Genomic DNA, 25,053 nt, shown 5'->3' on the forward strand with positions numbered 1-25,053 from the left:
AGGTCCAGGAAGAAAAAAATTCTCCTGGCTGAAGAATGTAAGGGACTGGACAGACATTGACACACATTCGACATTAAGAACAGCTCAAGACAGAGAGCAATTTGTTGTAGTTATAGCCAACCTTCAGTAATGGAGAATGCAACTTAATGTTAATGCTGCTCAGTACAAAGTTCAGCCAAATTAAATTTTTAAATAGCATGGTTTGTATAGTGGCAGAATTCCCTTCAATCTAATAACTTTTTCACATTATTATCAGCATGGTATAATGTATAATTTATTTTATGTAATCGCTGTAATATAAACAATTATTGGAAACTGATATTTGTATATAAACTGCATAGGTATTTTAAATGGTTTGGTTAAGATAAGGTAAAAGGGAAGTAACACTTCAGTGTTATTTTGTGTATTTACCAAAGTAAATGTGAATAGGATCAGAATCTAGAAGATTAGTGTAAACGTAAAGAAATAACCTACAATATGTATGTTGCTTCCGGCATCATGGTACCAAGTGCGTTTCTATATTTTATTCTATGAATGAAGTGTCAGGGCTAAATGATATTTACTTCAAACCAATTTCAAAGAGATAAACCCAAATAGTATCGACAGATGTGACTTATTTTTAGGGAAGGATCCAGCAAAGGGGTTGACCACACTATTATAGTATCTATTTGAGTATAGAAAGCAAAATTAATGACTTTCAGTACAAATAGAGGGTTACAAGAGTCATTTATAATACGTGTAGATGAGATTTTGTCTTTATAATTTAACGGTTCAGAAAAGGGATCATATAAATTGATAATCTTAAATAAATAAATCGATTTTGAATTTCCTACTAAATTTCATTTAATCTCTTATTTACTATCGTCAACGGTAATTAAGAGGCAACATCAACGCGCGGAAAACGCGTTCAAAGATTGCAGCTTTAATATTGAATACCTACTTATTTTGTCGAGATATTTGTCGCACATATTCGTCATATAGTAAAGAATGGCGGTACAGACCAAAGTAGCACAATAAAAACATTTTAGTTTTATTTAAGGTTTATAAAGATTTTATTGTGGTAAATAAGAAGATAATGGTTTTAAAGTTGCCTTGTAGATATACTGCCGGAACTTTAAAACTCTTAAGCATTTGTCACTAGTTTTAAAGTATCTAATAAGAGTATCAAATAAGACTAAGTATTCTTAATAGATAATTTGTCTTAGTGTAGTTTTAAAATGGTTTATACTCAGTTCACTTTAAAACTAATTAGTTTTATGAAGAACTTTCGGACTGCTTGGTTTTATTAGATTCTAGTTTATTACCTTTTAGTTTTATTGCAGTTTTAAAGATTCTCGTAATATTACTAATAAAACCTATTATTAAAACTACTTGATCTTAAGACTATTATGTCAGTAAAACATATGCCTTAAAACTATTTTTTTAGTGTTCTTTAGAGTTGCTTTCATAAATGCAATTAGTAGGCTATATTAAAACCAAACGCTCTTAACTAAATCAATTCAATTTGGTTATCGTAAAGACTAAACTACGCTTCTTGTTAGAAACAATAAAACTAAACTAATCCCCTCTTCTTTCATGTGCAAAATGGTCGGTCATTTGTTTTAGAGCGAAACAGTGGTGTAGTGTGTTGTAAAAAGTGGAAGTACAGTTAGTATGGAAGAAATAAGTCGCAAGTATTTAAAATATAAACGAACTGGTAATTTTAAAAGAAAAATTCAACACACACAGCACTACGACGCGTCGATTTTAGGTTAGATTCACATTAAAACCGAGTGGCATTATTGACAGCAGCATTAAAACTAGACAGTTTTAGTTCCAAGGCAACCTTGCTTTTATGTAGGATATATGCTCTTGGAAAGGTATAAAATAAAGCCATTTGATCTTAACAATTCTCTGTTGATAGACCAAATAGTTTTATTTGGATTTCGGCCATATTGCTTTCTAGAGATGCTGAAAGCCATGATAGATTACAATATAAGGCTTACATAAAAATTATAAATAAGCGTCTTAAAGACATAAATCCGATTTATTTTAACATTAAAACATTAAAATTGTAGATAAACGTAGTTTTCTTTCAAATTTTTCGGATTTAAATTTTTTTATTATTTTTATTTTTTAATCGCCAAAAGTCAGAAATTTTAGGGCGCGTGAGTTATTTAGACCTATTTTTGTTAATATCAATAAAGTTGGATGCGCAAGTGTTTTTCTACCTGAACAGTCCGAAATAACCAAGTACATACTTTTTTATGGTTACAAATACGTATCTTTCTATCATAACACATTTAAAAATTTGTTGGCCTATATGGAGTATATGGGTTTAAAGAATCATATAATATGGTAAATTGTCTTTAAAAGTCTCCATTTAAGAAACCTTTTTAAGTTTGCTATAAAACTGCCTGCACTTAAAGTGTCTTTTAATATGATTTTAAAAACACTTTCACAGCAGCTTTAACACCAGTTGCTTAAGAAAACAAAGTTTTAAGAAGGTTTTGATTTTTGGTTTTATTGACCTCTTTCAGAGTGGGCCCTTTTATGCTGAAAGCGGTTTTATTGCAATCTTAAGGTTTACTTAAAAACGAAATGGTTTTATAATTACGTATTTTGTATGGGAAATAAGCCACAATTTTACTAAAAAATGAATTTATTAACGTTTCGAAGCCCAAATCGGGTTTCGTTGTCAAAATACAAAATACTATTAAAATAAAACAAACATGTTGTTGCTAAGTAAAAAAAAAAAAAAGTTTAAAAAAGAAATGGTTTTAATTTTAGTTTTATTCTACAGTTTTAAAGTATCCTTAAAAGACTTAATAAACCCGTTTGGTGCTACTTGGGGAGCCCAATCGGGGAAACATGTTGGTATAATATCTGGAAATTGGTTGGTATAAAATAGCAGAGGAAAATAAAAGACTAAGGCAATTGACATTAACAGGATATAAACCAGAGTTACAAAGATTAAAGACGAATAATGGAAATAGAGGAAAAATTTCAGAAAAAAGAAATACGATCGGTTTATAAAGAAGTTAAAAAACTGAAAGAGGATACCAGAATTACAATTCATACATGAAAAAAGAAGATGGAATACTGACGAGTGAAAATGAATCAGTGATGGGTATATGGAAGAGACATTTTAGTGAACTACTGAATGGTGAAAATACAGAGGAGAATGAAAATTTCCTTTTAGAGGATAATGGCATAATATTAGAATTGCCGAGTGAAGGAGAAATTGAAAGTATAATTAATCAATGGGCTAAAAAATAACAAAAGATCAGGAGAAAACGAAATAGCGGCGGAAATGATAAAGACTAGAGGAGAAGAACTACAAAAAGGATGTAGAGCCTTATCAAGAGGATATGGGAAGAGGGAAGAGGAAAATGTTCCCAAAGATTGGACCAAAGCTTTATTATGCTCCATATACAAAAAGAGAGATAGATTGACATGTGAAAATTACGGAGGTGTTGCTCTATCGTATACTTGTTACAAGATATTAGCCAGGATGCTAAGAGAGACTAAATAGTGTTGCTGAAGATAAACTAGGTGAATATCAGGCCGGTTTTACAGTTAATGGATCAGTGACAGATCAGATTTTCACACTAAAAGAAATCCAGAACATAAACCTGCTATGAACATAAAGTATCCCTTCATGCGTTGTTCCTAGATTTTAAACAAGCCTATGATAGGATAGGAAGGAATAAAATGTATGAAGCACTAAGTTCTTTGTTTGGGTATACCCGCAAAACTGATTAGGTTAGTAAGAATGACTTTAAATAGACACGAAATCATGTAGTATGGGGAGGTTTCGCATCGGAGGAATTTGAAGTAAACAGAGATCTTAGACAAGGAGATCCGTTGTCCACAGTGCTATTTAACATAGTATTGGAAACAATAATCAGAAATAGCGGAGTGAAAACGACCGGATCCATCTTCAACAATGAGCATCAATGTCTGGCCTTCGCTGATGATCTTAGTGTTATTAAAAAACGTTATGAAAGGATTAGAAAAGGAGGCAAGATATTTTGATTTAGAACTAAACCAGAAAGAGTCAAAATACATGATGCTCGGAAATACAGACGAAAACGAAGAGGAACAGTTTACTTTCATATCTAATGAAACAAGGGAATATAATCTTCGATTTCCGATGTGGAAAAAACTTCACTTCGCTGAAACCATGAAGAAAGAAAGACTGCAATATGCCAAACAAAAAGGGTATATTATGACTGTTGAAGACTGGTATCGAGTAAGTACATTTTATGTTACATATTGTAGTTGATGAATAGCGATTATTTTAACTTTTACAGCTATGCTTTTCCGGTGAGTTAATTCTCCTTTTGGAGACAAAAATGTATTCGTCCGACAACGCTTTGGGGAGCAATTCCCTCCAGACTACTTCATAGAAAAGGGTTAAACAATCCAATTAGTGTCATAGTGTAGACTATAATTTCGGTCAAGGGAAGGGGGCTTCTATGTACCATGAAAGGACTAATGTAAATATGTACTTAAAATTTAGCTCAAACCACAGCACAAATTATGATTTCTCGATGAAAAAAATGGATAAAAAAAAGAGAACATTACTGGAAAAACAACTAGAAATAATGGAAGAAACTATGCCTAAAAAGAAGTTAGAAGTTAAAATTGTTTATCAAATAGTAAAAAAGACTCGAGTCAAGAGTCTAACTCTAAGTCTAAGACAAGATCTAACTAAACAACTATTAAAACTAATACAAAAAATAATAGAACAAAACAGAATACCACAAGAATGGAGATCAAGCATCCTATTACCTCTCTTCAAAAAAGAAGACAAATCGGACCCGGAAAATTACAGAGGAATTAACTTCTTAAACACAACATTAAAATGAACAATCAAAGTGATAAACAAATTGAATGAAATGATAACATTAGCAGAAGAACAACAAGGTTTTAAGTCAGTAAGGTCATGCACTAACGCTATATTTCTAGTGAGGTAAGTTCAAGAGAAATCATTGGAATACAACAAACCGGCATATTTATGTTTCGTGGACCTTAAGAAAGCATTTGACAGGGTCAAATTAAAGGACGTAAACCATTTGTTGTACTCAAGAGAGGTACCTCTAGAAATAATTAAAACCATCGAAAACATCTACTAGAACAACACAATAAAAGTAAAAGTGGACTGACAACTGACAACTGACCCAATTTAAGCCGACAATGGGATAAGACAGGTGAATTCCTTGAGTCCTTTATTGTTCAACCTGATCATGGACGAAATAATAAAAAAAGGATACAAGATGGGAGAAAAACAACTTAAAATAATCTGCTATGCAGACGATGCAATACTAATATATCAAAGTGAAGATGAATTTCCCCAAAAAAAGCCAAAATGAATGGTTATAACAGCAAATCCAATAAGATATAAATTAGAGCTGAAAAGTCAGATAATATAACAAGTGATGGAGTTTAAATATCTAGGCATCACACTATCTATCGGAAGGCTCGAAACAGAAGGGGAAGATCAAGTGAATAGAGCAAACAGAGCCACAGGTTGCCTGAATGACACAATACGGAGAAAAAAAAATATCGGAAAAGAAATGAAAGGCAGAATTTACAAAACAGTCATCAGACCAATAATGACATACGCGGCAGAAACACGACCCGACACAGAGAGGACAAAGGGATTGCTCGAAAAGCGGAGATAAAAACCATTCGAAAAAAAAACTTTCGTCCCTCAGTAGATAATAATTTAGGTATTCATTTTATACCTACTATAAACTAAAAATACTTATCTATAAGTTTTCTCAGGATTCGAAAAAAATAATTACATTTAAAAAGCATTAGAACCGAAATTTTGCGCCTATTCCCTTAACTGGAAAAAATCTATTAAACTGCTCTAATTTCAATTTTTAAGTTCCAATTAGCGTTGGATTTTGTTTTATGACACATTTATGCTCAATTGGCGTAGCTAAAAATAAATTAGGACCCAATTGGATATCACGACGATAAAAATGAACCCTTTAGAAAATAAGAATAAATTACCATTTAATAGAATTTAATATCTATTAATCGCTAGATGTAGTTATCAATTTCGCGGTAAGACACCTTTTCGTGTAAAAGAGAGCCATAAAAATAAAAATCCATGTCGTTACGTTCCCTCATAAAATTTATCATCTGATAAAATATAATCCCGTAATTGATAACTTTTTATCGGCAATTAGAAACCATAAATTTCCAAGTTAACGATTGACGGCACTATTTAAAGTCTCTTTCCGCAAAAGACAGTATTGGTTTGGTTCATGTGGTATAATATGTGACAGTAGAGATTATTCTGTTATTAGGCCAGGTCATTTAGAGGCTATTTTACTTCAAATCGGGCCCGAGACACTACACAATTTTCGGGCCCCTAAATATAATTTAATAATAATAATAACTATTTTAAATCTATTAATTATTTAATAGAAATATAGTTGCACAAGAAAATAAAATTTTTATTGACAATAAATAAAATTTATATTTAATAATTAAACATTGTTCAAGGGGATAGGCGCAAACTTTCGGTTTCAGTGCTATTTAAATGCATTCGTTTTTTTTTTTCGAACAAACAAGTATTTTTGAAAAATTTAAACGCAGAGTTACGTTACTACCGAGGGCCGAAAGTCCCTTAAATCTTTGATAATGTTTATTTTAATAAGTTACAGGGGTGAAAAAAAGAGAAAATTGAGTGTGATTTTTAATTTTAAATACATATCTTATTCAAAAGAAACTTTTTATTTATTCTAAGGGACATTTGACCCTCGGTAATAATGTAATCTTTCATTCTGCATTCGAAAAAATGAATGCATTTAGAGAGCATTGAAGCCGAAAATTTGCGCCTATCCACTTAATTATAACTTTTATTGTTATCATTTATCATTGCCTGTTCGTAAAATGAATGAATTTTGAAAATTTGTTTTGTTATTGTAATAAACATGTTTTGTTTGGTGATCTTTCCGGACCCCATTCAAATACGGGCCCGAGGCAGGTGCCTCACGGGCCTAGTGGTAAAATAGGCCCTGGCATTTAGCACTAAAAACACCGGAATAAATGCAGATAACTTAAGCTGCATACCCAAACGCTGATCAAAGAGCCGTTTCTAATAGTCTAAGAGCTAGAGCCTAAAAATCATCGTCATAAGTAATATAGAGTTTGGCATGTGAAGTGTGTCTATTGTATATTGACAATTATGACCCCTTTCAGGCTGACACCTTAGTGGATACAGGAAGTAGCAATAAGGGATGAAAGGGGAAAGGTAGTGTAGTCTTTAAAGGTTTTCACCTCCTATTTTGTTAAACCTCCATCGATTTGCATGAAAATTGGTGACTAGTTAGAGCATACCCCAAGAAATAAAACTGATTTGGTGGCAACTTGCACTTTTATCCTGGTGGTGGATACCACTCCTTCCCGCGGGTGGAAACTATTTTATAAAAAATAACCCCACAAATCGATAGAGGGACAAATTATAAGTAAAATTTGTTATATCATGTTATTAAAATAAATCAATACTTTTTGAGTTATTACAGATCAAAGATTTGTTTGTTTAAGAGCACATTCGTGAAGTTACGGATGATAAAAAGAACATATTAATTAATTGTATATCACTAAAATATTATTTTTATATTATTTCGATATTATAAATTTAGCAAAAGTGTATTCGAATACGTCAAATGTACCCATTATTGGACACCCCCAGTAGTCCTGTCGCCAGGGGGGTACAACGGCCTCCTTTATTCAGATGGACTTACCCAAGTTTTTTTCATGTATTTTGACCCGTAGAATACGAATTTTTTGGGTAACAGTTGATCAGGATGTCGATAAGATTGTTATTGACCAAGAACTTGAGGAATTACATAACAGAGGTTTCTCACAAAACAAAACAATTTTTTGTATTTTTTGGGTCATTCTAAGTAAAAAATGTTCTAACAAGTTTTCCCGTAGGATGCTGAGTTTTCGAGATAAACGCGGTTGAACTTTCAAAAAATCGAAAAACTGCAATTTTTAAACCCGAATAACTTTTGATTAAAAAATAAAATAGCAATTCTGCTTAGTGCCTTTGAAAGTTCAAGTCAAATTATATCGGTTTTGATTATTTGCATTGCTAAAAATTGATTGTGTTATTATTAAACAAAGCTACAAACACCTAGTGCGTAAGTGATGTTTTCTATGATTTCTCATTTAAAATCTAACGAGTAGGTAGAATAGGTACTAGTGCAATCGAGGCTATTTCTACGGAGCATGCGTTAAAATGCATGTAAAGGCACGGGAAACACTATCAGCCTTATTAATAAAAATTGCTTAGTCCAACGTTAGTCTCGGACTACTTAGTCCGAGATTAAGCGAGTACTAACTTCATTTTAAAATTGTCATTAATAAACACGGACTAAGCTCGGACTAACTAAACCTTCCTTAGTCCTAGTTACAACAAATTTATGTTGGCAACCCTTGCGAAAAAGAAGAGAAATGGAGAGAATTTTGCGAAAAAGAAGAAAATGTAGAGGATTTAACCTCTCTTTCCTCTAAACCGAACAGCTGTTCGGTCGTGCCATTTCTGCATAAATTTTAATTAATTTTTGTTGGACTTCGTTCTGAGAAGGTGCTACCTGGTGTTTTATATTTTATATTATTGTATTATTGTTTTGTACTTCATATTAACTGCTGTACCTTTTGAAAATCGGTATTTGACTTTAAATTTACCTTCTAATTCCTCTAAACTAAAGATTTTTTTATAATTTTGTATATTTTTATGTGACTCACAAGAGGAATATTGTTCCGCTGATTTCTATCCTCATTTAATTCCTCTATTAATTATCTTAAATCATTAATAAAATAATATCTCTCCATTATCAATAATAACATAATAATGTTGTTATATATTTATTATACAAGCAAGCAAAAGCAAATAATGCATTTAGCAAGTTTGTAAGGTTATGAATACAAAATGTCAAGTTAGTCTCGGTTTAAACCTACTATTACCTCGGATTAAATTTTAGTCCGAGACTAGAGAGGGTTTAGCTTAGTCCATCGTTGGTCGCTGTTTATTAATAGGGAAAATGAATGGTATTGACTTAGTCCTCGGACTAAAGTTAGTCGGGCGTTAGTCCGTGTTTATTAATAAGACTGTATGTGTTTATAGCTTTGTTAAACAATAAAAAAATAAATTTTTAGCAATGCAAATAATTAAAACCGATATAATTTGACTTAAACTTTCAAATGCGGTAAGCAGACTGGCTATTTTATTTTTTAATCAAAAGTTATTCGGGTTCAAAAATTGCAATTTTTCGATTTTTTGAAAGTTCAACCGCGGTTATCTCGAAAACTAGCCATCCTACGAAAAAAATTGTAGAAACATGTTTTGCTTAGAATGACCCAAAAAATACCAAAAAATGTTTGGTTTTGCGAGAGATCGCGGTTATGTAATTCCTCAAGTTCTTGGTCAATAACAATCTTATCGACATCCGGATCAACTGTTACCCAAAAAATTCGTATTCTACGGGTCAAAATACATGAAAAAAACTTGGGTAAGTCCATCTGAATAAAGGGGGCCGTTGTACCCCCCTGGCGACAGGACTACAGTTTCTGGACATATTCAGTTTATATTGATAGAAAAAATTCAATTAAATATAGAAATAATATAAAAATAATATTTTACTAACATACAATTAATTAATATGTATGTTCTTTTCATCATCCGTAACTTCACGCATATGAACTTAAATAGACAAATCTTTGATCTTTAATAACTCAAAAAGTACTGATTTATTTTAATAACATGATATAACAAATTTTACTTAAAATTTGTCCCTCTATCGATTTGTGGGGTTATTTTTAATAAAATTGTTTTCACCCGCGGGAAGGGGTGGTATTCACCACCAGGGTAAAAGTGTAATTTGGCACCAAATCAGTTTTATTTCTTGAGGTATGCTTTAACTAAGTCACCAATTTTCATGCAAATCTATGGAGGTTTAACAAAATAGGAGGTGAAAACCTTTAATGACTGCACTAACTTTCCCCTTTCATCCCTTATTGCTACTTCCTGTATCCACTGAGCTGTCAGCTTGAAAGGGGTCATAATTGTCAATATTCAATGGACACAATTCACAGGAAAAACTCTAAATTACTTATGACGATGATTTTTCCGCTCTAGCTCTCCGTCTATAAGTATACTGGTGGCATAATGGTGCCTTCGCTGGTTAAATGGTAAAAGGTTGTTTCGCAATGATTCTATCTCTACTTACACTCCTTCAGCTTCTGTGCCAAACTAACTCAACCACCTTCTAAAGCCCTCGAAAGGGAGATTCCGTACCCTGAACAGGCTTAGGCCTAAACGGGGATAAAACAACAAGATCTTTATTCATTCCGGAATAAATCGATTTTTAAATACAATAACTTTTTGCATTGTGTTCATATTGATGTCAGGAAAAAGTCTACCATATGGGTCTAAAATGGGTTGAAATGTATAATTGAATTTTGTGCATAAAATACATCCAAAAGTACATATCTCTCTCTCTCTCTCTCTCTCTCTCTCTCTCTCTCTCTCTCTCTCTCTCTCTCTCTCTCTCTCTCTCTCTCTCTTGTCGTTTCCCCATTACTGAGGATCGTGATTTCTTCCAATATTCCTAATCATGCTTCTCCATTGGTCTCTATCTTCAGCTGCTCTAAGAGTTTCGCAGAATGAGTTTCCAGCTGAATGCTTTATTTGGTCAGACCATCTAGTTGGTGACCGTCTTCTTGATCTTCTCCCGGAACGTTTCCAGAAACAATTAATCTCTCTAAACTGTCGTCACCTCTGCGAACCACGTGACCAAAGAATTGCAGAATTCGTTGCAGACATATTGTGGACAGCCTATTTTTAATATTGAGTTGGTTTAGAATGGAAGCGTTTGTCCTATGAGCTATCCAAGGTATGCGTAGCATTCTTCTCCACCACCATATCTCAAATGCATCAATTTTTTGGCGCTCGCATGCGCGAAGAGTCCAAGTCTCTACTCCGTATAGAAATATGGAGAATACAAGAGCATTCACCAGTCTCATCTTGATATTTTGAGAAATAGATATGTCTTCCGAAACTTTAGTTAGGCGACTCATCGCATTTTCTGCCATACCAATACGTCTCCGAACTTCCGCCTCACAGTTACCATCGTTAGTTATACTAGACCCGAGATAGACAAAGGTGTTTATTATTTGGTATTCCTGTAACATGTTAGTCAGTTGAATAGTGTCGAATCTGTCGACCACCATTATTTTTGTCTTGGCTTTATTGATTTTCAGACCAACTTTATTGCTTTCGTACTCAACTTTTCGCAGAAGATCAACCATTTCTTGCTCATTTGCTGCTATAAGTGTAGTGTCATCAGCAAATCTTAAATTGGAGATTTTCCTACCAGCCACTGTTACTCCACCGGCCCATCCTTCTAAAACCATCCTCATGACATGTTCACCATAAATGTTAAATAAGTCAGGTAACAACACGCATCCTTGTCTAACACCTCTCTCGGTCTTGAATTGGTTTGAGAACTTCTGATCTAGTCGTACTGTCGCTATATTAGACTGGTACAGATTTTTAATAAGTGTCACCAGGTGCATTGGTGCGACCATTTCTATTAAAATTGGCCACAGATTTATCCAGCTTACACAATCAAATGCTTTTTGGTAGTCAACGAAGCATATAATCATAGGTACTTGAAATTCTCTAGACTTTTCAATGAGTTGTCTCAGGTTCAGGATTTGTTCCCCTGTACCTTTACCCTTTACAAACCCCGCTTGTTCCTGAGGTACAAAAGTACATAAACATGTCAAAATAAGCATATGAAGGGCCAGATTTTGTTGCTCGTGGGTTTTTGGGGTCGCTGGACACAACTATGCCATCAGAACCGACCTCCGGAGTATCTGGTGACCAGAGTCACTGCTAAGGCACGTGGAGGAGGTAACCTGGAGCACCTAGTGCCAAGTCTCACTGTTACAGCACGTCATCTTTTGAAGTTTTGAGAGGTTTCAGCATTAAATTGATGAAGGGCACGTCATCATCTGGAGTTTCGAGGGATTTCGGAACTAAAATGATGCAAACAGATTACACGGAGGTTTTTGGGGTTACTGAATACGAATACGACATCAGAACTGACTCCCGGAGCACCTGGTACCCACGGTCACTGCTAAGGCATATCATCTGGAGTTAGTGTAGCCAGATATTGTTACTCAGGGTTTTTTGGGGTCATTGAAGACGAATGTAACATCTGAACCAACCATCGGAGCACCTGGTGCCAGACTCACTGCTAAGGCACGTCATCTGAAGTTTCGATGGTTTTTAGCACTAAATTGATGCAAACAGATTACTCGGGAGTTTTTGGGGTCGCTAAACAACAATACGCCATTAGAACCGACCCCGAGAGCAGATACTGGATACTGCAGTTAATACTCAGCGGTAAGATCGAGGGAAAAAGAGAAATTGGTAGGAAGAAATCTTCATTGCTCCGAAACTTTCCTCAATATACTGGCTTATCAGCAGATGAATTATTGTTATATGCCGCGCAAGATTAAGAGCAATATCGGCAAATTGTAAACTCCTAAAATTGGGGTACGGTACTCAAAGAAGAAGAGGTATAGTCCGTTCGCTAAACTCAGACTCAACTGGCTAGTGATTTAAGCTAGCAATTTTGCCAATTTGATAAAATTGACAAAAAAATAATTACTAAATAGTTAATAATTACTAAATATTTAGTAATTTTGCAAATTTTGTCAAAATTGGCAAAAAAACAAAAAAGTTACGTACTAAAATCTTTAGCCATTTGCGTCTGAGTTTAGCGAACGGACTATATTATTATTATCATTCTTAACTTTACTCATTCTTAGACAGTAACTAACAAACCTCCTCTTTTCCAAAATAGCTTGGTTTATCAATAACTTTTATGAATATTTAGAAAGCAAGTGTTTGTATGGTTTGTTTTAACAGCGTAGGCGCAAAATTTCGGACCGATGCTTTTTAAATGCATTCATTATATTCGAGCACTGAAAAACTAATAAGTAAATATTTTAGAAAAATTTAAACGCAGAATGAAAGATTACATTATTACCGAGGACCGAAAGTCCCTTAAAATAAACAAAAAGTTATTTTTAAATAAAATATTTGAAATTAAAAATCACACTAAATTTTTTCTCTTCTTTTTCACCACTGTAACTTATTAAAATAAACATTATAGAATTGTTTCATGGACTTGCAGCACACGGTAATAATGTAATCTTTCATTTTGCTCAAAAATGAGTAACCATTTTCAATTTCGTTGCAACACGAAACTACAGCCGCATCATATTCTAGTTCAATCACTCATCAGGAGGCACATATGCTGCTCTCTCTGACCCAACCAGGACAAAGTTCGGTGTGCAGTCACGGATTGCAACGAACGAAATGGTCGGGATACCCTAGCGGCAACTGCTAGCAAAAAACTAAGTTTTAAATCTAATAGCACTTAGAATAATACCAAAAATATTACTATACATCTTACCAGACTGAAAACAATGAGAACCTTCTATGGTTACATCTCCGAGGCTTCTAAAATTTGCAAGCCATAACGGATGCTGAGACTAAAGAAGATGAGGGAATTTTACAATTTATAATTCACGTCCCATCTGCTCAGCGCGGTAAAGTTCCAACGAGAATGGTTCCCTTCGTACTCCAATCAGAGTAAACATGTGAATCAAAAATGAATAACCATTTTCAATTTCGTTGCAACACGAAACTACAGCCTCATCATATTCTAGTTCAATCAATTTTGCCTTTAAATGTTTCAAAAATACTTACTAGTTTTCTCAGAATTTGAAAAAAATTAATGCATTTAAAAAGCATTGCCCCAAAATTTTGCGTATATGTTCTTTTAATGAGCTAAAATACGATATTGAAATTTAAAAAGTAGCTGCTTTTGTAATGAAAAGTCAATAATCAAAATACGCGCTCTACAAATATGATAAATTGCAATTTCCTGCATTGATTATATTCATGTGTATACAAATAATAGTACATTATATACCGCGGGACTGAAGTAGTACATTTAATCCTGAAGGTAAAGTTTATGGCCCGACCGCAGGGAGGGCCATAATTTACCTGAAGGATTAAATGTACTTCAGTCGCAAGGTATATACGATACTTTTCGTACTTCCGGTATGATTTTATTAATTATTTCAATAATTTCAATCAGTTTTTTCTCTCTTCAACTCATTTAATAAACTGTCTTTAAAATAAGTTACCATAGTAACATTGCGTTGTGACAGTTATAATTTAGAAACATTGTCATTACTAGTGTCATTGTAAAGAAACATTGTTATTGATAATTATTGGTATCATGAGTGAAGAAGGTGTATCTGATATTGATAAAAGAGCAGCCGAAGTAGGTGAAGAATTGTTACCACCGAAATCTAGAAAACTATACGAGCAGCAGTACGATGCTTTTAAAAAGTGGTGCCGCTTAAAAAATGTGAGACAACCTACTGAAAATGCGCTGTTAGTCTACTTCGATGATAAATCAAAAGCGGTTTGTGCCTCAACTCTCTGAATTACTCAATGCTGAAATCGGTTATTAACATTAGAGAAGATATTGATATAAGTAAATTTCCAAAATTATTAGCTTTTTTGAAGAGAAGAAATGAGGGATTTAAGCCAAAGAAGTCAAGAATTCTCACGTCTGAGCAGGTTAAATTCGTTTGTTTGTGATTTAATCGTTCCGGGAGTTTCGTCAATATTTAATCCCGGAGGGATTAAATGTGACACTTTAGTACCTGTCACAAGGGAGTGAAGTTGTCACTTTAGGCCCGGAAGTACGAAAAATATATTTTATTGAAAACAGATCTTCCCATATATCCACAATATAGTATAGATATCGGCTACAAACATCTTTTCAAAAATACCTACGTCTGCTATTATCGTAGTATTGATTAGGCTTATCTATACAGCTGTTTACTTTTTAACAAATTGTCACGATCACTAAAAGTTTACACATTTTCGACGTTACAAAGCGGGCAGAATAATCGACTTTATCTACTTTAAACGAAAAATTAATGGTAGGGGAGCAAAGTATGCTAAATTTGCAGTCACTCGAGCGTTATGGGGACCTATTGGGTTGTGATTATTAGGTCCTAAAACCAAAAAAAACTTAAGTAAAATTTTCCATTTTAGTGGGAACTTTCCACTTTTTAATTAAATTTTCCATTTTCAACAATCGTTTTTTCCGATTTTAGCGCCATCTATCCATAATTCGAAAAAATGTCTCGAATAAAAGTTGCTTATTTTTACGTAAAGAATCCAAATCTGCAATGAAAATTTGGGGGTCCTATTTAAGATTTTAAAGTAACCCCCCACCCCACCTCCGTGGGGTGTCGTGTTTAGTACCATTCGATATATTTCTCAAAAACATTTTGAAAGTGTATTTTGCAGTTTTTCGATCTGATGTTCATTTTGCGAAATATCGCGGGGTTTGTATTTAAAATTTTAAATTTACCCCCCACCCTCTCCGTGGGGGTCATGATTAGTACCATTTGGTAGATTTTTGAAAAATTTTGAAGACGTATTTTTTAGTTTTTCGATCTGACGTTTATTTCGCCAAATATTTTATTTTGTGAAACTTTTTGACTCGCCCATCTTTACACTCTTTTGCATGTACTCAACTTACCTTATCTTAATCTGACAATTTCGAGTATTTTTAAGGATAGATTTTTTTTCGGGCCCCCCTTAACGAACTTCCCTGTGTTAAGAGCCAATATATGGTAGGGGTACATCTGCAGGGTACCAGGTTTCTCCCCATATGATAATCTGACGCGCTCGAGTAACTGCAAAAATCCCCTCTTGGGCTCCCCTACCATAAAAACCATGTACCTATCTAATAAATAAATACTAAAAAAAGTAAATTTGAGAAATATAATGATATTGATAGAGTGCCTTTCTGATTTGTCGTTCTCTTTATCTGCAATATTCCATTTAGTTTCCGAGTTTAAGCTACAAACTTTTTGAAGCAACAAAAAGAAATAAAATTCCTCATTTATTAGATATTACCAATAAATCACCTCAAAGCTCCCTTTCACCAGATCATTTTTCTGCCCTCGTGTTTTTAAGTAGGTATACTTCATTGCTAATACATACAGTATGCGGCAAAATAAACAGTACTGAAATGAATATTGAAATGTTCACGTTCCCGATAAAACAGATGTTAAAGATGCGCTCTGGCCAGTGGCGGATCTACTAGGAGGGAAAATGAGGAAATGTTCCCCCCTAACAAGGTCCAAAATTAAAGAAAAAAAATTGTTCAAACATAAAAATACAGTATGTCCCTGTAAGTTGTATCCATATGGAAAACTTTTTTATTATTAATTTTACGAAAAAAAGATATTCCTCATAAAAAGCTCGGCATGGTCCAAAACCTAAGATTTAACCATAAAATATCAATGTTTTTTAATATTATACGAGGTATGTCAAAAAATATGACTTTCGCTCAAGAGTACAATACGTTTATTTTTTTGAGGATGAAGGCGAAGGTGCTCATATTTGTGAACTCTGCCTGCCTGACCAAAATGCATTCCCATTTTGCCCCGTAGCATTTCCCGTTTTGCCCCGCAACCGGAGCAATATGAGAATTTCGGACTGATAAGTTAAGTTCTTTATAACCAAATAACTAAGCAACTTGGATTATAAATAAAATAAGTTATATGAAGTTTAATAGCAGTTGATCCTGTCTGACTTTATTATTTTTGAATACACAGTTTAGTTTTCTTTCTATGATTTTTTCTTTCTTAAGTATTCCGTTTTGCCCCGGTCTCCCCTAAATGACAGAAAAGTAATCCACTTTAATGAAAGTAAGAATGAATGAACGAATGAATGAAAGAATGAATAACGTATAAGTAGTATTAAAAAATATTTATATGTTTTTCCATTGGCAACCATTAATCTCGTCCATTGGCAACCATTGGAAAGTGGGTAAAGATATACACGTAAAATTAAGAAAAAGGATGTAATAAACTTGTTAACGTTAATAAATAACCAACATGAAACGAACTCACCACGTTTTAACTTCTCCAGAGGCTCATGGTGTAGAGAGGGAGTATGAGGGACCACTCCAGGATGATGAGGCGAATCATGAGAAGTCACGTGATGACCTAGAACCGACGAAGATGTACAGCTCATGATACCGGAAATAGCTGAGCTTACGGAAACGGTCGTGTCGTGTAGATGGTGGCCATGAATATCTGAACTTGCGGAAGACGTTGTTACGCCTGTTACTAAATCTTGAAGACACATGGGATCTTGTAGATTTTCTAATCGTTCCATGGTAATGTGGTAGACGTTTTAAGTAACTTAAGATGCTTCTTAGTTATTTGGTTGGGTTACCATAATCTTTTGCTGTAAGCAAAAAACAGAAATTAATTAAACCAAATGAAAAAATACGAATAGAAAAAAAACATTATACAAAAATACAAATACAAAATTTTTGGAATACAAATACCAACGGACACTAAGAGCGCAGGCGCAAAATTTCGAGATTTTGTTTTTAAACGCATTCAATTTTTTTCGAATCCTGAGAAAATTTTGAATAATTTAAACGCAGAATAAAAGATTACGTTATTACCAGGGGCGGTTTCTCCATTGGTTCACTTGTGCAGTGAACACCCAATAAAATTTCATTAAAATAAAGTTTTTTTTAAATATTATTAATAATATAGTATCATTAAAATATATTTTTGAAATCTCATAGAATCATTAAAATATAACTTTATTTATGAATCATATTTATTTGCTCTACGCCGTTGGATGCACGTGACAAATGCAGATATACTACATTCGCTCTCGCGAGATTTTTTTTGAGACATTCGGAATAGGAAACGTACAACACAAAAATTCCTACCACACACTATTAACTGCTAAAATCAACTCAAATCAACTTAATCTTTCATTAAAAAAAGAAGAATTATTAGAAATAGTGGGAGTGTCTACTAATCTCATAAAATTTTGTGAAGTTTATTTCTACAAAATATTTTTATTTTGTACAATAAATAATTTTCTAATTTGCTATCAATACATTATAATGGTTTAAATAAATAAATATTGATTGGCGTAAGGTTTATGTTATTTTTATGTATGTTTACTATTAATAATATTGGATATGAGTAGGTGCGTTGGTTTTGTAGTAATTTCCAGTCACTTCTGACAACTGAATTTTTCAAAAAAGAAATTACTAACGTCAGTGTCAAAAAAAATCTCGCGAGAGCGAATGTAGTATACTTATGCTCTAATGCAGAATTCAAATTGAACCAGCCGGTGCTAACCTGCGCCTGTAGTTAGAAAGAGAAATCTTAAAATCGGTGAAAAAGCATTTCGCCTATCTAAAACAGTGAGGATTTGTGCAGTGCACACAGAGACCCATGCAGTGGAGCGTTTCGGTTCACAGTTTGGTTTTTGTTTTATCAAAACAACTTTGCTTAACAAAAATGTACCTTTTGAAAAAATAAACAAAACAGTTTTTTTTATTTTCTTTAAGACCAATAGTAATCGAGCTATACTTTATTATATGTTAGCTCTTCTTCGTCAAATGCTAAATATGCTAGTTTCAAACTGAAAAGACGGGAAAACTGTGCATTTTTCTAGGATAACTTGTTCAAACTAATTTAAAGTATTTAAAAGTATCTATCTACAGAAATAAAAGAAAGTCTCTAGCTCAAAAAGTAAGTGACTTATTATGAAAAGAATGTCATTCCGTATTTTTTTTCAGCGAAAAAGTGATCGGAAACTTTCCCCTAATTACCACCCTGATTAAAATTAGTCATTGACCTTATTTGGTTTTCTATATTTATGTATTATTAATAGGTTCTAGAGGTTTAACCGGTCTAAAATGATTAGTTTTAAAAAAAATGGAGTTCGAATTTTTGTAGTTTGGTAAAAATGCCCTTTTCTTCAGAATAGAAAGATTACCATCAGAGATACGAAAAAATGTTTAAATATGAAATTGTGTGTTATTTAATTCCCAAGAATATGGTTTGAAAACAAAATTTCTACGGCAAATATTGAGTGAATCGTAAATAAGTATAATATCGAAAAACATTGATTTTTTCGATATAAAACTAACACTTTCCATAACGAATATATCGAAAAATATTAATTTTATCAAAAAAATTTATAGAACATTTTTTGCTTAAAATGAATGTTTTTATCAGCTTTTGCGGTCAAAATATAATAAAAAAACTTCACCCCCAAGATGGGGTGGCAACAACCCCCATAGCAAAAGCGCCTTTCGGGGTCATATAGATTTTGATCCTTGGACTATCCACTACTTATTCTCAAATTTTCAAGCAAATCGATCCATTCTGTAAAAATTGCGAGGTAAAAAGCTTCGGTTCCTAGACTATAAGTTGCTATATTATTTTTAAAAACTCCTTTAAATATGGTAACCTAGGGCCCATTCTACCCAGGAATTTATTACAACACTTGCTTCATTTAGTAAGATGAAAGTTTTTTCCATAATAATTATTCTTCTTATTGGTTTTTAATGCTTTTATTCCTATAATATTTTAACTAAATCTGAACGACAAAATCAGCAAAAATAATTCAGTGATTTAAAATTTCAGTTAAAATATTACTAAAAACAATAAATTATTTAGTGTGTACTAATATTAATATTATTAAAATATATAGGTGTATTCCCCCGTATTGTAAAGAAACTAGTTTTATATTTAAAACTATATTAATTTTAAGAAACAACCGAAAAATACCGTTATCTTTACCTTTTCAATCGCTGCAATCCGTTTAAGATCCGTAAAAAATCCACACGGGCTAATAATGTAGTACCAATGTAATAAACGGAGTAGTAGTAGTAATAAGATAAAAGTTGCTTTTATAATTTTTCTTTTTATTTTATTTTACTGCTTTTATTCGTATATTTTAACTAAACTTACAGGAAAATCATCAAAAAAAATTCAGTGAATTGTTAAATTACTAAAAATTTTAAATTATTTACAGTATGTACCTTATTTTTACGATTTTTTATATTAAAACTAGCACTAATTTTAAGAAACAACCGAAAAATCCTGTTATACCCTATTCCACGAACATACGCCTGTTTTGGATTACTTCGACAACGAATATTTTACTGTGCAAAATAAGAAGAACGAAAGTAAATTGCAAATTACATTGTTGTTTATTGGAATAATTATTAGCGCCATTTACTTTCGTACTTCTTATGTTGCACAGTAAAATATTCGTTGTCGAAATAAACCAAAATAGGGGTATGTTAGGTAAGATCCGTAAAAAATCCGCTCGGGCTAATAATGTAGTACCGATGTAACATGTAATAAATAATGTAGTACCAGTGTAATAAACCGAGTAGTAGTAGTAATAATAAGATGAAAGTTGCTTTTATAATTTTTCTTTTCATTTTTTTACTGCTTTATTCGTATATTTTAACTAAACTTACAGGAAAATCATCAAAAAAAAATTCAGTGAATTGTTAAATTACTAAAAATTTTAAATTATTTACAGTACCTATTTTTACGTTTTATTTTATTTACAGTAATAATGGACCGTAAAATATATTGGTATATTCCCCCGTATTATAAAGAAAATGGTCTTTATATTAAAACTAGCACTAATTTTAAGGAACAACCGAAAAATCCTGTTATTTTTACCTTTTCAATCGCTGCAATCCGTTTAAGATCCGTAAAAAATCCGCTCGGGCTAATAATGTGGAATCTCACAAATCACACAACTAAAATCACTCAAGAGCTAAAAATCTGGAGATCACTTAAAAAGGCGGTAAGTAAATCCAGGTGCGACGTGAAACAAAGACCAAAAGTCGCTTAAGTCCACGAAAAAAGCTGCGGAGCTTAAAAACAGCTTTGGCCAGGTTTAGATCGGATCAAGCAGCAACGCGTCGCGGCGGTGAAAGGCGCCAACGACGCCGACGTCGGTCTGAGAGCTTTGCGGATACTAAGCTCGCCGCGTTTTCCCTCCCGAATTTTCCTGTACCCCCGACGATACTGATGCGCCTGTTTTCGCTAATTTTAACAACACTTCTAACGACTAACAAGATTATTGGATTACGGTGTACCTACTTATTCCTTAATAATTTTTTGAAAAGAAAATAATACCTCTGTACAACCTATTCTGTACAGGGTGATTGATTAGTAGTGAAGTTAATAACATAAATTGTAGCCAACTTTGAGCTTCAATTACAAAATTAATTAGAATCTTACAGGGTGTTCGATAACACAGTGGCAGACCAAACTTATGTTTTTTAAATAGAATACCCTATATTTTATTTTAAATTCGAAATCCTGATGACTTCTCCATCACAAAAATATAAAGGTTTGTTATGTTATACAGGGTATTTACAAAGTTATAACCAATTTTATATGAAAATGGTAACAAGTTCAACTCAAAACAGCAATGGTTTATTAATGTCATATTTTTTTACGTATTGTCAAAGTTTTCAAGAATGATTGATATTGCTAATTATCTTTATATCAAATACAGGGTGAGTCAAAACGCAAGTACATTATTTTCTCAGTAATTTTAAATGGAACACCCTGTATTTTATATCACTATTAAAAAGTACTTTACTACTTAGCCGTACTTTAATTTTTAAATAACATTCCCCATGTCTAAATTTATTAGTTTTCGAGATATTTTCATTTTTTCATAGACCAGTAGCGTGGCCACCCAAATCACCAGAATTTAATAAACTGCACTGATTTTTTTGGGGTTACGTTAATAATGAAGTTTATAAAATACCTCCAACAACAAGGGATGAGATGAAAAATAGACTACAAAGTGTATTTCGAAGTGTTAATTTACAAATGCTTCGTAGAGTAAGCAGCTCATTCAATGATCGTTTTTAACACAGCGTGCATAAATGTGTTAGGAGGTAATTTTGAACTCGTTATGTAATTAAATATTAAAATATATTTTATTAAAAGTAGCTTCTCATTTTTTTAAACATGTTTTTTTTTGCAAAATGTATTACCTACTGATAAATTATTTTTCGTTCTTTATTTGTTACATTGTTACAGTTACATAAAAAAGTAGTGTTTAATTGTCTTCACAAAATGTTGTTTTTTGTGTTTGTGTGTTTTTTTGTAAAATTGATTACTAATTTTCTTTCTTTATTTGTTACATTTACATAAAAAAGTAGTTTTTAATTGTTTCAAAAATGTTGCATGTTGTGGTTGTGCTTTTTTTTGTAAAATGTATTATTAATAAATTATTTTTATTTCTTTATTTGCTATTGAATTACCGGATTGATAATCAGTAATCGTCAATTGTCAATTCAGTCATGATTTACTTAAAATTTAGATAAATTTAGACACCTAAAATAATTTGCTCTGAAAAATGAAAATATCTCGAAAAATAATAAATTTGGACATAGGGAATGTTATATAAAAATGAAAGTACGGTATTGTTACTTTTCAATAATCATATAAAATACAGGGTGTTCCGTTTAACATTACTGAGAAAATGATGTACCTGCGTTTTGACTCACCCTGTATTTGATATAAAGAAAATTAGCAATGTCAATAATTCTTGAAAATTTTGACAATAAATAAAAATTATGCCATTAATAAACCATTGCTTTTGTGCTTATTTTCATTTATACAGGGAGTTAAACTGGTTACGATTTTCATACAAAATTGGTTACAACTTTGTAAATACCCTGTATAACATAACAAACCTTTATATTTTTGTGATGGAGAAGTTAACAGGATTTCGTATAAAAAATAAAATAGAGGGTGTTTCATTTACAAAAACTTAAGTTTGGTCTGCCACTGTGTTATCGAACACCCTGTAACATTCTAACTAATTTTGTAATGTGAAGCTCAAAGTTGGCTACAATTTTTGTTATTAACTTTTATTGCGATCTATTACTATAGCGGATCTATTGAGCTTTACCCCACTAATCATTCACCCTGTATCTATAGGTAGGTAGAGTAAAATATTTTACTTTTAATAATTTAAAATATGAGACGTAAACTAATCAAGGTGGTAAGTACTAGTAGTCCGTTCTTTAACGGTAAAATATTGCAAAATCTCTAAATTTTAAAGAACCGCTTGGATTGACATGAAATTTGGCATACACATAGCTAACAAGTCAAAGAAAAAAAGTGATATTGTGCCGATATGTGCTTTTGCCCTGGGGTGGTTTTCACCCCCTCTTGGGGGTGAAAAAATATTCGTCCAAAGAAAGTCAGGAAATGGATAAACTGGCTAATTTTAAGTAACTTTTGTTCTATAGAGTTTTTTCACTAAGTCAATACTTTTCGAGTTATTTGGCGGTGAATATGTTCATTTTTTCAACAAAATAACCACGCTTTTAGACGGTCTTTCGCAAATAACTCAAATAGTAAGCTATATTTTTCCTAGCAAAAATATAGCCTGTAAAAATTTTTAAAAAATGGTGTATATATCACGTCTCTACACCTAGTAGAAGCAGAGTTATAGCTAATGAAAAATAGGTTCATATTCGTCAAATTCCAAATGGAATAGTTTGACGTGAAATAACCAAAAATGAAGCACATTTCGGGGAAAACTCATTACAACTTATTTAAAGTGTTTAAAAAAGCTTAATTTTTGTTTTATAAAAAAATGTCTAGCATCAAAATTAAACAAGTTACGCCCAAAATAAAATTAGTCCCTTTTGGTTTTGGTAAAAAAATCGAGAAAATCACCCCCTAAATAGTATCTTAAATGAACTTAATCGTTACGACTTCACAAGTTTCTTGACTCGTGTATATTTTGTTTATATGATCTGTAAGTTTCATCGGTTCAAAGTCCTTATTATTGAAAGGGCTGTAGTTAAAACGGGTTGAACGAGTCACTGATCACAAATGTATGCAAATTTAGAAACACCAAATCTTAATCAATTTTTGTCTAACAGAAAAACAAAAAAATACATGATATTCAGAAAAGCAAATTTGACTTTTTTTGTTTTTCGAGATTTTTGGTATCTCTAACAATTTTTAAGTTATTTTGAAAAAAAGCATATTTTTCAAAATTTAAATTTTTAAAAATTTTATTTTGAAACCAAATTTTTTTAAAAATAAGCAGTTTGAGTCGATGAAACTTACAGATCATATAAACACAACATAAGTAAAATAATTTGTGGAGCGGTAACGATTAATTTCATTTAAGTTGCTAATTAGGGGGTGGTCTTCCCGATTTTTTTTTGCAAAAACAAAAGGGACCAACTTTATTTTGAGCGTAACTTGCTTAAATTTAATGCTAGAAACTTTTTGTAAAAACAGAAATAAAGCTTTTTTTAAACACTTTAAAAAACTTATGATGAGTTTTCTCCAAAAAGTGCTTAATTTTTTGGATATTTCACGTCGAAATATTCTATTTAAAATTTGGTGAATATGAATCTATTTTTCATTGGCTATAACTCTGGTTCTGCGAGATATAGAGACCTAACGCGTACACCATTTTTTACTTTTTTATGAGCTATATTTTTGCTAAGAACGTTTTTTTCAAAAAAAATACTTATTTTTTGAGTTATTTGCGAAAAACCGTCTAAAAATGTGGTTATTTTGTTGAAAAATGACCATATTCACTCGCAAATAACTCGAAAAGTCTTGACTTAGCAAAAAAGCTCTATAGAACAAAAGTTACTTAAAATCAGTCAGTTTACCCATTTCCGGACTTACTTTGGACATATAGATTTTCACCCCCAAGAGAGGGTAAAAGTCACACCCAGGGCAAAAGCACACATCGGCACAATATCACTTTTTTTCTTTGGCATGTAAGCTATACGTATGCCAAATTTCATGTCAATCCAAGCGGTTCTTTAAAATTTAGAGCAAAAAACGTGAAAGAATGGACTATAGATATGGGATATAAATGACAAATATTACTTAAATGTCTTACAGAAGAGTATGTTACAAAAGACTGTCGGGTGCATAACAAAAAGTATGTTATTTTACAAGTAATCAGAGAAAAAAAATGGGGTAGGTAATACATACCAAGCAGAGGGTTTAGATAACGGAAATAATTTTCGCTCTAAAAGAATGACAGACAAGTTTTAGTAATATAAAACC

General features: G+C 32.4%; 1 protein-coding gene across 1 annotated transcript in view; it reads right to left on the reverse strand.

Annotated features, from left to right (window-relative positions):
* The window catches only part of LOC126882983 (pituitary homeobox homolog Ptx1), a 275,850-nt gene that overhangs the window by 209,988 nt on the left and 40,809 nt on the right, over nucleotides 1-25,053 (reverse strand). Inside the window, exon 2 of the mRNA XM_050648120.1 lies at nucleotides 17,041-17,377. Coding sequence (XP_050504077.1) covers nucleotides 17,041-17,305 — 265 coding nt within the window. The 5' untranslated portion in view covers nucleotides 17,306-17,377. The remainder of the gene's footprint in view (nucleotides 1-17,040; nucleotides 17,378-25,053) is intronic.

The sequence above is a fragment of the Diabrotica virgifera genome, chromosome 4 (assembly GCF_917563875.1).
Source record: "Diabrotica virgifera virgifera chromosome 4, PGI_DIABVI_V3a".
Taxonomy (NCBI): Eukaryota; Metazoa; Arthropoda; class Insecta; order Coleoptera; family Chrysomelidae; genus Diabrotica; species Diabrotica virgifera.